This window comes from Spermophilus citellus (genome assembly GCF_964194105.1).
Source record: "Spermophilus citellus genome assembly, chromosome: 1".
NCBI classification, from domain to species: domain Eukaryota; kingdom Metazoa; phylum Chordata; class Mammalia; order Rodentia; family Sciuridae; genus Spermophilus; species Spermophilus citellus.
Window position 1 is genome coordinate 2,381,209 of NC_138182.1, and position 14,635 is coordinate 2,395,843.

Sequence of the window (14,635 nt, forward strand, 5' to 3'; positions counted from 1 at the left end):
AGGGTATCTCTCAGATACACAGAAGCTACTTAATACCCCCACTGTAAATCAGAGCAGCAGCAGCAGCAGACAAAAGCCCCGCCCCCTTACATTCCATCTCCAATCAGCTCTCCCATTTTCTCAAACAAAACCAGTGGAACAATTAAGAACAAAGGTCCAATGACAGCACTTGTGCTGATATAGCTGGGGGTGCTGTGCCATGTCTCACAACAGGCCCCAGTCCCAGCCCAGCCTGTGTTCCACAGAGCAGAAAGCAAACCCAGGGAGACGGATGGCACCACAGCCATCAGTGTGCTTCAAGGCCTCTCCACCAACACACTTCTTCTTCAGTTTGCTCAGAACAAACGCTGGTCTACATCTGAAGAGTCACACTGACACACAGGCGATGGATGCACACAGCACGGCATGCCTAGGGCACAGCATGTACAGAAACAGGAACTGCTTCATGCTGAAGTTCAGAGCCAGCCTGAAACGATCCTCAGGTCTACCATAAACAATAAAACAGAATTCCAAATGTGTTTTACCTGATAGATGAAACCACTCATCCTGGGACTGCCAGACAACATTAGCAAAAGGTTTGGGAAGAGCAGAAGGTATCTTTCATTCTTTTCCTAATATAAAAAAACAAACAAATCCAAATAACTTTAAAAACACATCTATTTACAAATGTGAACACAATACTTCAAGGCCCTAGGAAACACTACACTATATTGGTTGTTTATATATTCCTAACAAAATGCATTAAATAAATGAAATGGAAACAAAATTATGATCAATTCTATGTTAACCCTTAATATATGAGAGAGTTTGAACACAAAGGTGAAGACCCTGGATTGCTAAACTATTCAATACAAAAAGAAAATAAACTAATCCTGGGTTCACAACACCTGTGAAGCATCTTTGAAAACTAAATAGTGAAGGAGTTCTGCTCTGCCATTAGCTATTTCTAGTTCATCTACAATTGTCTTTTCATGGTTTAGAGAAAGAGAATTTATAAAATTTTAGTGGGGCAAGGCAGAACCAGTGGATTCTTTGAGGTTAAGGAAGGATTGGACAAAATGTTAAAACAAATTCTAGCATTGTTTCCTCGCATTTTGAGAGCTATATGTGCTTCATCCACTTCATAAACGTTCTCTAGTTACACAAATGACTTAAAATAGTATGACCTGTGCACTAAAATTTCTTTGCTTCAATAGGTAACCAAGGCCAGGAATCTCAAAGGAAACAGAAATGGAAAGGCCAGATGGCCCCAAGATGTGAGGCCAGCATTAGAAAGCAGTTTCCCAGGTGCCTTCTCCAGAACACATGGCCACACAACACACCTCAAAGCACCTCCAAAGAGACAGGCTGTGTGTTAAGACTCCTCTGGAAGCGACCCCCCCCCCCCCGAAGACCCATGGTGCACCTGGGAAGCATCCCTCAGACTGTGGCCCAGATAGCCTGGGTCATTCTTAGAGCAACACTCACCAAGGCTGTGGCCATCTAGTGTACTAAAGAACACGCTCTTAGATGTGCTTCCCCTAGGTATCTTAAATAAAGTTCACTTCATGTGAGTAAAGAGCAAACCACTTCTAGACAGGTCTAGGTGTTTTGATCATTGTGGTAAATAAGGAAATTCATTATGGCACGCAGACTAAAGGATCTTGTCTCAGGTAAATTTAAAAAGTCAGGTTAAGAAGGGATCAAACAGTGCACACCAAATTCAGTTATCTAACCATCACAAGTTTGACAATGGGCATCAGCACGTGTTGCTTATATTTGCAAAGGTAGAATCAAACCATAAGAGACACCTGCTTAGTGACCCAAGAACCTATAAGTCACCCACCTGCTCTACTTGCACTAAGTGGATACAGCACAAGTATCTGGTTTGATTTCTTACTTAACAAACTCTTAAGAAAATGGTTTTTACTCCCCTAAGTGAACACCAATTAGAACACATTAAGAGAAAAATGTAAGGGCCTACGCCATCCACAACCACAGACTCCTGAGAGGGAAGCCCCTGGCTGGGCCAGTGCACAGGACCCCAGGGCAGCTGTTTGCACACCCTGGAAACCTGTAGTCCTGCTTCCAGTTCACAGGTCTGGACAAGTGGATCCTGCAGATCTAAACTGGTCAATAGCCCTCTATTGTGCCATAAGCCTCTCTTGTTTCTGTTGATATAGAAAGTAGAGCACAATTACAATCTGTTCTAGCTTGACATCTCTTCAAAATGCTCTATCATGAGAACTTATGGGTGGGTAGAGGCCACAGTGGTGCCCATGCACTTCAGTACCTCACTTCCTGCACACTGGATCATGACCTGAGACATGTAAATGACATTGCCCAGGGTCTTGATGTCATCTCCCTCCCAGCTTCGGATGGCTTCCGTCAGGATCTGCAACTCAAGCTCTTTCCTTTTTCGTACTTCTTGACACTGGGCCTGCAAGACACAGAACATCACTTTTCAAAGAGACAGAAGCCTCCAGAATCTTAAGGTTTGGCTATATTACTTCTTAAAACAATTATTGTTTTGTGTCTGACTTCTTTACTTTTTAGTTGTAGATAGATACAATATCTTCATTTACTTTTATGTGGTGCTGAGGATCGAACCCAGTGCCTCACATGTGGAAGGCAAGTGCTCTACCAATAAGCTACGGTCCCATCCCCTGTGTCTTACTTCTTAAGAAAGACAAATCTATGGAACAATTTGCTTTACTGTCTGGAATAACAAGTTTTAAAAGTATATAATCAAGAGAAGCAAAGCACACAACTCCTCTGAGTACCAAATACTATTAGGAAAATGGCAGATTTTTGCCACTTTTAGGAAGTAGAAATACAGAGTGGGGGGCTGCGGCTATAGCCCAGTGGTAGAGCACTTGCGTAGAATGTGGGAGGCACTGGGTTCAATCCTCAGCACCACGTAAAAATAAATAAAGGCACTGTGCCCATCTACAAAACATATACATATATATATATATACACACACATACATACACAGTGGACAAGACAAATATTTTTCTTCTGGCTTTATTAGTGTCTGCCAACAAATAAGACTGATAAGAGGAAAAAGGGTGAGAACAATTTGCACTATATATAAAGGACAACTTAAAACACAGCTGGAACAACATGACAAGAGAAGAGACAGAACCCCAGCACTACACTCCCCAGAACACCACTAAAGAGCCTGTGCATGGAGGTTTGGAAATGCAGCATTAATTATGCTATGCCTCTTCAAAAGGGAGAAATCATCACTTCATCTTTCTGGTGCCCACAATCTTCTAATGCAAGAGAATTTCCTAGCCATTGAATGCTGTCTTAGTTTTTAGTTCGTCACAAGTAATGTCTTTGCATCTGACCTTTTCAGCTACCGATTCTACATTCATTTGCCATCACATGTCTGTGGAAGAAACCATGGTGTGCTTGCCCACTTACTGCAAGGGTCATTCCACATATATTTTGTGGGTACATTATAATTGTACATAATGGGAGATTCACTGTTACATATTCGTACATGCAAATGTCACAGCAATATAATCTGGGCAATATCATTCCCCAGTGGTCTCTTTTCACTCCCTCCCTTCCTGCTCCCAGGTCCCATTCCTCCACTATACTCACCGCAAGGGTTTTGAAGGCAGTCATGGATCTCTGAATGTCTTGTCTATCAGGATGATAATCCTTTAGATAAAGAAACATGCTATTAGCTTTCACAAAAGCTTTTCTTAAAAGGCCTCTCTCTGTAGCTTGGCCTAAAACCTTTCCAAATCTTTGTCCTTGACAAGCACTTTTCTTCTTAGCATCACAGTAGCAATCCTATTCTTTAAGGGCATCATGGAGTCAGTGGGTTCAGGGGAATAGCCTGAGCAATGGTCAGCAAACATGTTCTGTAAATACAGCTTTGCTGAACACGACCACCTCTATTTGCAGGGCATCTCTGATTCTCAGCTGCAGAGTGGCCAAGCCATGCTCAGCAACTGAAGGGGAGGCCTGAGGAGGCCTGATGAACCATCCGGCTACAGACAGGTTGCCTGCCCAAGTCCAGAGAGTACCTGAAACCTGAATTTGTCAGGTCTGCAACTTGTTAATCAAAATACCATTTGGAAATGAGTTCACATTTTCTAGTGTTTTTTTTTAAATAATATATACCTTTACTTATTTATTTTATATGGTGCTGAGGATCGAACCCAGTGCCTACAACATGCTAGGCAAGGGCTCCACCACTGAGCTATAGCCCCAGCCCCCATTTTCTAGCTTTTGGAAACTGTCCTATCAGCAGTGGTAGATGAGAGAGCAAGAAGGCAAAGCAGCAAATGCTTTCTTACAGAACAAGAAAAGGAGAAAAACTTCATATTTAACAAAGTCATTTTGAAAAATCACTAAGTTACAGATTCTAAACTCTGTGTTGGTCCTGGCTTCTAAAGTGAATCACTAATGATACTGTCCCTGATAGCAGTCTGACCCATGTCATCCCTCCTTGCTTAAGGACTCAGGGTTGGAAGGGAGGCAGCACCTCCATGTGTCTCTCCAGCTCCTTGAGCAGCGTGGGGTATTTGTCCAGGCGCATGAACGGTTTGCTGAGGCCAGTGGTCAGCACCAGGATCCCAGGGCTGCTGGCACCTTTTGTCTCCATGAACTCCCCCAGGTCCTCGCTGGCAACAGGGGCATGGTGGAAAAGAAGATGCTTGGGGTTAGGGCAAAAGACAATATGGCAAGGCTTCTGTTAGTGTTTATGAATGTTGCAGTTTTTACAAACAAACCTGTACTGTTTATCTCAAGACACCAAAGGGAACTCCAAAAAGGTTCCTCTCCCACAGAATACACGCAATTCCATTCGCAAAAGGTCCCCCAGTATGTCACAACATGCAGACCTGTCCAAATGGAAGTTCACGCTCTTAGAGCTGCAATGGATTCCAAGCATTTCAGAGTCTCAAGATAGCAAGAACTGCCATCAAGCTGCTCAAGGGAAAGACACTCCTGAACCAGGTGAGCTACACAAGGGCCACCTGCACCTCAAGTGGCCCAGTGCCACGCACCAAATGCCTTTTCATTGCCTTCTGCAGAGGTGCACCTCCCACCTGCGGGCGTGCACCGCAGCACTACAAAAAAGACCAGGTCCCTGGGCTCTGAAGCAGAAGCAGCACAGCACGCTGTCACCACATTTCACCCTCAGCATAGAGGGAGATGGAAAAACCAAGGACATGCCCATAAATTAGAAACCTAAAAGAAGTCTGAAACACCTTCCTATTCTTCTGCCACCGTCCCTTTACTACATTCACCTAACATTTTCTGTGACTAGTTCTTCCAAGCCATTCATGTCTACAGCCACTGTCCCTGCTCCAAGTTCAACAGGAATCAATGAGCAGGCACTGTGGGGACTGTTGTCACCAACACCTATGACTGCCGACACAGAACAGGTGACCTATAAGGTGCCTGCTAGGGCTCAAGGAGGCTATCCCTCACTGTGTATGCATCATCCAGACATCAGGAGCCCCACAGCTGTAGGTGAGAAAGGGGGGCAAGAATTAAGGGAGCCACATCCTAGGAGACCAGGGTGACATACCCCCTCCCGGTCATCGTACCAAGTCCCTAGAGGCTGGGGTGTTACCCCAGCCACCATGTCATGTTCCAGGAGACCAGGGTAACCTCCCACCCAGTCATGCCAAGTCCCAGGAGACAAAGGTAGTACCCACACCTCAGTTACCATGTCACATCCCGGGAGACCAGGGTGATGCACAGAACTCCTACACATATACATAAATCACACATTTGACACCAAAATCAAAGCAAACCATAAAAAAGGGAAACTTTACATAATCCCAGTTATAACAAATTAACAGGCATAATGCACATTCCCTCAATTCTATATATAGAAGAGGCTTGGTAATTATTTTACTCCTGTAAGATAGAGTCTATCATGATGATACAATTTTAAAAAAATTATCATCAGAGAAACTATTCAACTACTTCTAGGAGTGTGTGACAAAATTATTCAACTACTTCTAGGAGTGTGTGACAAACTTTTTCACAGGCAGCATCTCAACTTCTTTGTGTCTGGTTTTGTGCTCTCTAGACACCCTCTTCCCAGGGAAACTGCAGGGCTGGATTAACTGAAAGTTCAGTGAAGTATGCGGGCCCCACTGGACAGCACCACACTGTGCATCCAGAGGCATGCTGCTGCAGAAGCCAGAGCAGCAAGCAAGGCCCTGGGTACACAGCCACACTGCCATGGTAACCAGAGGCCCTCTGCCACCCTGGTGTCAACCTTCCACACTGAGGGCACTGCTGCCAGCAGACCCTCAGGACAAGGGCAAGAAAGGAAGCCCAGACACCCAGGAGCACATGCTTTTGCTGGCGCGGTGCACTGCCCAGGCTGCTGCTGCTAGCTGAGCCAGACCCCCACCACTGCTGCTCACCCTTGCAGCCCCCAGGGTCTTACTGAGAAAAGCTGGTCTCCTGAAATCACTCATTCTGCCAGTCCCGAAAGCAGGAGTAAAGTGGGAGAAATTTCTATTTCACCAACATTTCTCTAAAATGAACACACACTTAAAGATCAGTTTTTATGAAATTAAAACCGTATTTCAATTCCTTTAAACATAATCTATACCGGGTCTTTTCCATCAAGATAGAAAGCAAAAGTCAAATTTCGTATAGTCATGGCAGAAAAATAAACAAAACTGAACAAGTTATGCTCATCACCTCCCTCAAAACTCCCCTAAAACTAAAAACATGAAGTGAAATTTTAACAAGCAAAAGTAGCTTATTGTAATATCCACACAACATTCTTATGATTCCAGAACATGTGTACACATCCCCAAAAGGAAAGAAAACAGTATAAGCCTTCATGGATCACGCTTCGTTCTATAGGGTTTTTAGTACTATAACAAAGTAGGTGGTTACAGCTATGGGGTAAAACAATGGCTCTTTCGGCACCATTCCTACTGCTGCCAGCAGCCACAGTCTCCCTCCTCTGCACCTACTGGAATGACACCATGGCAACAAGGGAACAAGGTAAAAAGAACTATGTAGCCAAGCAAAGAGTAGCAAACAGCTGAAGGGAAAGCCTTTTTTTTTTTTACAGACCCATTTATGAAGACAAGCTCTGCAGTCCCATGATAATGGAAAGGCATTAGAGCTCTGCAGAACTGGAAACAGCATGTGTTTGCCAGAAAAACAACCTAAAGACTGGGAGCTGTGGGTGCAACCATCTGCGGGGAGGGGGGCGGTGGAAGCAGGTTCCCACACGTGCTGCAACCCGTGCACAGGTAAGATTGTCAGCTTCAACGCACTACACTCACACCAGTCCTCAAAACCTAGGCTCAAGCCTAAGACCAGATGGGACACCCCGCGGTGTGGTAGCTCACAGGCACTCACACTGAAGGACAGACGGAAGAGCTGCCCATTCAGACTTTGAGTATAACAACAGGAGTGCTGACAGCAGCTGTCAGGCGTGAGCACTCACCATCTCAACGAACGCAAGTGCACTTTGGAGCAGGGCATAATCTATGGCAGACAAAGGGGGAACTTTCTGGGCTCAGGGGAGGCAGGAAGGAACACGGGCACTGTGCACTGCTGTGACTGCCAGCACCTGCTGGCTCTGAGGGACTCTCCTCTCTGGCTTAGCCCCTGGGAGCCACCTGCTGCAGGGCTGCCGTCCAGCACGCAACCCTAGACTCCCACTCCATGCTCAGCATGCCAGCCACATGCAGCAGGCCTGGAGGCTCTTGCTCACAACCTTATCTGTACTCCTTCCTCTAAGTACATTCTGATAAAATGCTGTGTTCGCCTTTCAGACACAACAGAGTCGCTGAGGTAACAGCACACAAGAGGGTAGACACAGCACTCCCGTGAGCATTTCTCCTGAAAGGGTTACACTTCAAGATACCCCAAGTCTCAACTGCTCCACACACCCTTGTTTCTACAGGAAAAACCCTTACAAGTCTTTGCCAGGACTGTGCACCCGTCCCTTTCTAAGCTCTCAACCTTCTCTACAGGAGAGCCTCTCTCCAAAGAAGAGGCGGGGGGATACACAGAAAAGATCTTAGAATTTTCTGTAACACTCCACTTGCTTTTTGTAGACCTCTTCCCATCACTGCATCAATAACTTCTGAAGGATTTTCATTCATACAAACCTAATACTTGCTTTTCACTTTTATGGAAATTTCATTTAATTTGTAATTTCCTGAAGTTGATGGTACAGCACATATTTGAATACACACTTTGCACATTTAGGACAGTGCGTGGCTAACATGGCCTCTGCCTGTGGCAAGGATGGGTCTCTCAGATCTCCCTTTCCCACAGCTGCTGAGCATTTGAGCCCCTCGGCCCCTTCCTCACACTGTCAAAGGCTGCTGCTTCACTTCAGGACAACACCAATGGGAATATGAACAACTAATCCTTTTGCATTGAGCACAGGCGGCCCAGATCACTTTACTTCTTTTAAAAGACAACAAAACAATGCACCTTTATCACGTTCGCTCCAATCTGACCAGTCTGTACATACAGACCAGCTCAAAGCTTACTACAGCCCTGGGAGCAGGATTTCCAGTAAAGGGAGCTAAAGCCCAGAGGCACAGGCCCTGGGCCTGCAGGCAGCAGACAAGCAAGGCCAGCACATCAAAGCTGCTTGTTGTGTTTTAAAAGGAAATGTTAAGAATAAGCCGAGGTTAAATTTGGAAATTAGAAGCACAATGGCATTTCTCTTGATGCTACTGAATTTTTTTTTTCCAATTACAGTTTTGAAAAACTTCTGAATTGCCAATTTTGAAAGAAACCATGAAATCACCTCTAAAACATTAATAAAAATACTGTGCTTCTCTGAAACAGAAACCAAATCTCTGCCCTCCGGTCATCCACATGGTCATCCGGCACAAAGCCATCACTAGCGCTCAGCAGTCACTGGAGCCGGGCTGCTCCTCAGTCACTGGGACAGCTACCCAGCTTCCTCTCCCCAGTAACAAGAGACACACATGCCTCATCCCTTTGATAAAATTTACATGTTCTGTTTTACATGTTCTAATGTTGTTACAGTCTGAAAGGCTCAAGGTAAAGGTCTCTAATGCACTGCTCTATCTGCGCAATCAAGTCCTCGTTTGAAATGGGACTCTCCTCATATAGCCTCCATCCTTCAGCTTTGCAACCCAGGAGCACTCAGAGTCCCTCAGCCTTGACTTGGCTGATGGACAAAGCCCCGGTGCTTCCCAGCTCCTCCAACCCACCACCCAAATGGGTTAGGCTGAAGGGTGACTTCAAAAGGACCCTCTTCTTTTACAAACACCAAGTACCATTTTAAAGTTTCTCGAGCACTCATTTTGAGAAGCAATTAAAATGAAATCACCCTGCGTATCACAGTCTATCTGGGAGCACAGAGCTGTTGGTCTTCCCTTTGCTCTGACATCTCAGTGAACAGACCTGTGCTCTGTAAGGACGCTCACGGCAGATGGGTGGTTGGCACAGTAGGCAAGGTACAGGGTCCTCATTTGTGGCATCAGGTTCAGAAAGCAGCCACCAACTCTCTGCTGGGCCTCAGGTGACCTGGAGACACAGGAGGAGACAGCATCAGTGCTACAGACAGGAAAGGGGTTGAATGACAGGTGACCCATGGGTTTAGGCAGGATCACAAATCCCAGACCCATCTGTTCCTACCTCCAACTGAGCAGGCAGGAGGGTCTGCCACAAAAAAAAAACTCCACTCAGGCTCCCTCCTACAGCTCTAGACTATCAGGCTGGCACACCAGAAAAAGCCCAAGTTCTTCAGGCAGTGGGAAAATTTGATATCACAAAGCCTTTAATTTTGCATAAAAAGAGGAGAGTTACCAAATGTGGTTATCTGTTTGTAAAGTTTCCTAGGAAGCAGCATAGAGGCTGGCACAAGAAAAAGCCCAAGAGGCACCTTTCACTTCAGGCTGCAGAGACTGAAGACAGATACACCTGTTAGTGCCCCTCCTTCCCAATCAAGGCCACGCATAGTGACAGCTCATGGCTAAAGGCAGAAACTTGCTAGAACCTGCTGTGGAAGCAGAGACGCAGTGAGCAGTGCAATGCTGAGCAGACCCAACAAGCTGAAGCCCACCTGTCTATCCAGACCTTAGGGTGCTTCTGCAAGCAGGACACCACATGCCCTCCCTGCACCCTAAACAGTCTCTGCCCACCAGCACAATGACAAGAAGGATCATATCCTGAGCTCTGAGGACTCCAGCCAGAGAAAGTGACCCAAAGATATCAATGCTAGGGACTCCTCAACACCATGAGAATCAGCTAGGCTGGAGCAGTGTCAGTCCCTCCCCCTGTGTTCTTAGCATGTGTGCCTTAGTTACAAGGGGCACTTAGCATGCATGCCTTAACTATAAGAAGACATGCAACTACCAACAAGAGATTTTGGGAAAATAAAAAAAAAAGAGAGAGAGAGAGAGAAAATGAGAATAATAAAAACAAAAAAGAAGTGACAGTTACTCTCCAGAGAGCAGAAAAGTTTTTGAAAGATGTCTAATTAATCCAGAAACAAAAATAACAAAAAAAGATACTGCAACCATGAAAAAAAAGGAAAGGATTCTATTAAGAACACTCAAAACAAAAATTAAAAACCATTCTAGCAATAAAATGACAGGAGAATTGAAAAAGTCAACAGGAAATTGGAAAGTGAAATTCTAAAAATCTTCCAGATTAGTAGGAAAGGCAAAGAAAATTAGAAGACCAGAGTAAGCCTTGACACATCAGGATAAAAGTTCCAGACATGGAAACAAAGACAGGTAAGCACAAATCAAGAAATCTTCAAAACAGCAGAAAGGATAAAAGACACATGCTGCATGCCAACTGGAGAAAGTCATGGAATCAGGGAGAACAGAGTCAGACGGAAAGTGCCCCAAGTGTTGCATGGTGGGTGAAAACAGACCCAAGAGAAACACAAACGCCCCAAATCAGGACCCTAGAAACACAGCTACTAAAAGCTCCAAGAGAGAAACACAGGTTCTCACAAAGATTGGAGTCAGAGTTGTTGGAGGTTCCCACCATCAGAGCCCCAAAACCAGTGCCAACAACAGTAACAGTGGGTACAATCCTGGGTCCACAATCCAGTGTCATCTATTAAGCAGGAGGCTGGGCTGACCACCCACCTAGAGGATGTACATCACTAAAACCAGGAATCAGGAAAACAGAGTAAAACAGTAGGGGCTGTGTGTGTGCCCCAGGATGAGGCCCAGCCTACTTGGGCAGGGAATGCAACTTGTGTTCCACTACCCCCTCAGTAAACGCTGTCTTAGTCCATACCTGGTGCCATAACAAAAGGCCTTGGAAATGGGTGATTTTATAAATAAGGACCCACCTCTCAAAATGTCAAAGTGTTGGCAGATACAGTGTGTGGGAAGGGCCTATGTCTACTTCTAAGGTGGTGCCTCATGGCTGCATCCTCACACAGCCCAAGAGGGAATGGCTCTTGAGCCCCTCCTTTATGAGGATGGCAATGCCATCCATGAGGCTCTACCCTCAGGACCTAATCCCCTCCAAAAGGCCCCACCTCCGAAGATCATCTGGTGGAGGATTAAGTCTCAACAGATGAGACTGGGGGACACATCTAGACCATAGCACACTGAGCTTTTTAACTATGCTGCTACCTTGCAGCCAGGACCCAGAACAGCGTCTGCTAGCCTCTGACCCCTTCAAGTCTCTAGACAAGTCTCCTCTGGTTTCCACACCCCAGCAATGGTCCTCTCTCCACCCAAGGCTGCAAAGTACCAACTGGTCAGAGTCAGGAGTATTAGGAAAAGTCTTTCCTTCAAAGCACAAAGCACTCAAAATCACGTTGCCTTTGTTTTCTCCCTGTTGTTCCATAACCTTCACTCATCCCTGTTGTTTACAGGCTCAAAGGCTGTTCCTGACCTACTAAAGCCTGCCCTAGGATGGCTGTGGGAAAGACAGGGAAGTAATACTGCAAGCCCCCAGCACCTCTCTCCTGGCTCCCGCCACTAGCCTTCCCTTCTACTTCAGGAAGTATGTGGTTTTAAAACACACGGCAGAAAAGAGATACTGGTGTTGGACACTGACCGCTGCTTGCTGCTTCTCAAGTGGAAACAATTCACAGATGTAAATACGAAGTTGACAAAAAGCAGAAAACAAAAAGACCTGCGGAGCGTTAAACAGCTGTCCATGTAAAAAGCACCTCTCAGCCAGTGCCTGACTAAAAGGACGTGCCCTCAGTACGCTGTGCCTTAATGGTTCTGCTCTAGAAGAGACAGGTGTCCACTGTGAGTATTTCAAATTCTCATCTTTTTCTTCTCATGGAGTTCTCTTTTAATTGTGTATATAAGCAAACAGGTCCCTACCCAGAGCAGCAAAAGAAAGCTCCCAGGAGCACAGGAAGTGCCTTCGGGGAGTAGCAAGTTCAGTACTATCTGCAATCACAAGGCCATCATGCCTTTAGGGGAGGCTGAGATGAACAGATCCACACACAGAGGGAGGTCTGCCCTCCAGCTTCCTTCAATGTGCTTCTTTGCCTTCCAATTCACTAGCCAAAGATGGCTACCTGAAATTAAATAAAAGGAGAACTCCAGCTTCCCGGTAGTAGCAGCCAGCAGCCACTACACCAGGAAACACCTGCAGGGAACATGCATCCTAGCTCACCAGACCACATTTCCAAACCCTGAGTGGGCCACACACTTAGCATGGGTTTTACGTTTTGATATAGTCACCGTTAACTGAAGTCAAAGTGTTTCCAAGTGTGAGCCACTCAAAGGGGTTCTGACAGCCTCTCAGGACGCGCCACAGCTCCTTCTGCCTGCAGGGCAGAATTGCCACAGCAAAGTAGCTTCAACTACTCATTCAGCACCATTACCCAGCACTGGGGAGAACAAAGCAGAGTAAGAGTAGTCTCTTGCCTTAGAAAAACGAGTGCCATCTTTCTGGAAAATACAAAACAAGTGCACCAGTGAACTGGACAGGAGACAGGGCACGAGAAACGGGTATAGCCTACAGAGGAAAAGTGTCCACTGGGAGCACGCAGGCAGAGTCAGGGGCTCACACCCAACAGAGGCACACGCACAAGGACAAACCAGGGCCACCCGCCCTAAAGATCCACACACACAGACACATGTGTTTTGAGAACAGTAGGTCCTGCCATCTAGCAGGTGAAAGGCATACTCAGACGGGTGAAACGCCAAGAAAAGGGTGGCTTCCAGGATCAGACAGGACCCCAAGAGTTAGCCAAGTGGACTGAAGACTACTGCATAAAGATGAGGCACCAAGGGGCTGAGCATATAGCTCAGTTGGTAGAGTGCTTGCTTTGCATGCACAAGGCCCTGGGTTCGATCCCCAGCACCACCCAAAAAAAAAAAAAAAAAAAAAAAGAGAGAGAGAGAGATGGGGTGCCAAAGTTATAAGAACAATGGCCAGAGATGTGGCACAGGGACAGTATTAGAGATAGATAATCTCACGTGGGTTAAATTACTACAATTGTGTACACATTGCCCAGTAGAGGCATATACTGTTAGGATTTCACCCCCTACCTGGTTCAATGCCACAGCTCTGGATCCACTCAAAAAAGACTACACCGGGGCTGGAGTTGTGGCTCAGTGGTGGAGCACTCACCTAGCACATGAGAGGCCCTGGGTTTGATCCTCAGCACCACATAAAAATAAATAAAATAAAGGTATTGTTTCCAACTACAACTAAAAAATAAATATTAAAAAAAAGAAGACCACACCCAAAGTCTAGATCAATGGATTTCATGTCTCAAATTTGTCAACTGATGAAAATCAAAGAGTAAGTATCAGGCATAAAGGAACAATAACCAGTGACTTTTTCTCTTCTGCTACACTGAATCTAAACTAGAGTTCTGTTACCTATTAGGCATGAACTAGCTCTTAAGAATACAGAACCAGCACTGGATTACTAGACAGCTTCATAATGAATTATTCATCTGGTAAGGGACTCATGGGACAACCAACAAGCTCATAGATGTGAGCACAGAATGTGACTTGAGAACTAAAACACAGCTCGTGGGTAGCTACATAGAAAAGCACCCCGTTAGCTCCTCCCACCTGTAGCCAATGCCATAGTAAAAAGCACGTGTGGTGGTGTCACCACACAGCCAGAAGACTGTGGCGGCCACACACAATGTCTACCCCCATGCCGTTCAGCATAGCGTCAGCAGGAGGTTAAAGAGGAGATTATCTATCTCTAATACTGTCCCTGTGCCACATCTCTGGCCATTGTTCTTATAACTTTGGCACCCCATCTCTCTCTCTCTCTTTTTTTTTTTTTTTTTTTTTTTTTTGGGTGGTGCTGGGGATCGAACCCAGGGCCTTGTGCATGCAAAGCAAGCACTCTACCAACTGAGCTATATGCTCAGCCCCTTGGTGCCTCATCTTTATGCAGTAGTCTTTCTCAGGTATTTTGCTGGGACCTGGCCATTAAAAAAAAAAAAAAAAAAAAAAGGTATGTTTTCATAGCTTTAATTTTCAAAAAAAAATGGCCAGGTCCCAGCAAAATACCTGAGAAACCAGAGAACTTCTATTTCTGCTCCTACAACACCTACTCCTATTGGTCCTGCTCATCAGAGAGAGGAAAGGACTCAGTTTACTAACTGTTCATTGCAGATGAGGCTGAGATCAACAGGAAGATGAAACTAGGACCTGAGTAGACCTCAGTTGTGTCCCTGTTCTCAGTGAAC

General features: G+C 45.6%; 1 protein-coding gene across 8 annotated transcripts in view; it reads right to left on the bottom strand.

Moving 5' to 3' along the window:
* ARHGEF7 (Rho guanine nucleotide exchange factor 7) overlaps positions 1 to 14,635 on the bottom strand; it is a 138,552-nt gene that overhangs the window by 23,123 nt on the left and 100,794 nt on the right. For all 8 annotated transcript variants that reach the window (XR_014021933.1, XM_081294017.1, XM_081294019.1 and 5 more), the window contains 5 exons: positions 9,385 to 9,507; positions 4,487 to 4,625; positions 3,595 to 3,654; positions 2,273 to 2,419; positions 525 to 611 (listed from right to left, as the gene is read on the bottom strand). Coding sequence is in view for 7 of the 8 variants with exons in the window: in XM_081294017.1 (XP_081150143.1) it covers positions 525 to 611; positions 2,273 to 2,419; positions 3,595 to 3,654; positions 4,487 to 4,625; positions 9,385 to 9,507 (556 nt within the window). In the remaining variant the exon portion in view is untranslated. The remainder of the gene's footprint in view (positions 1 to 524; positions 612 to 2,272; positions 2,420 to 3,594; positions 3,655 to 4,486; positions 4,626 to 9,384; positions 9,508 to 14,635) is intronic.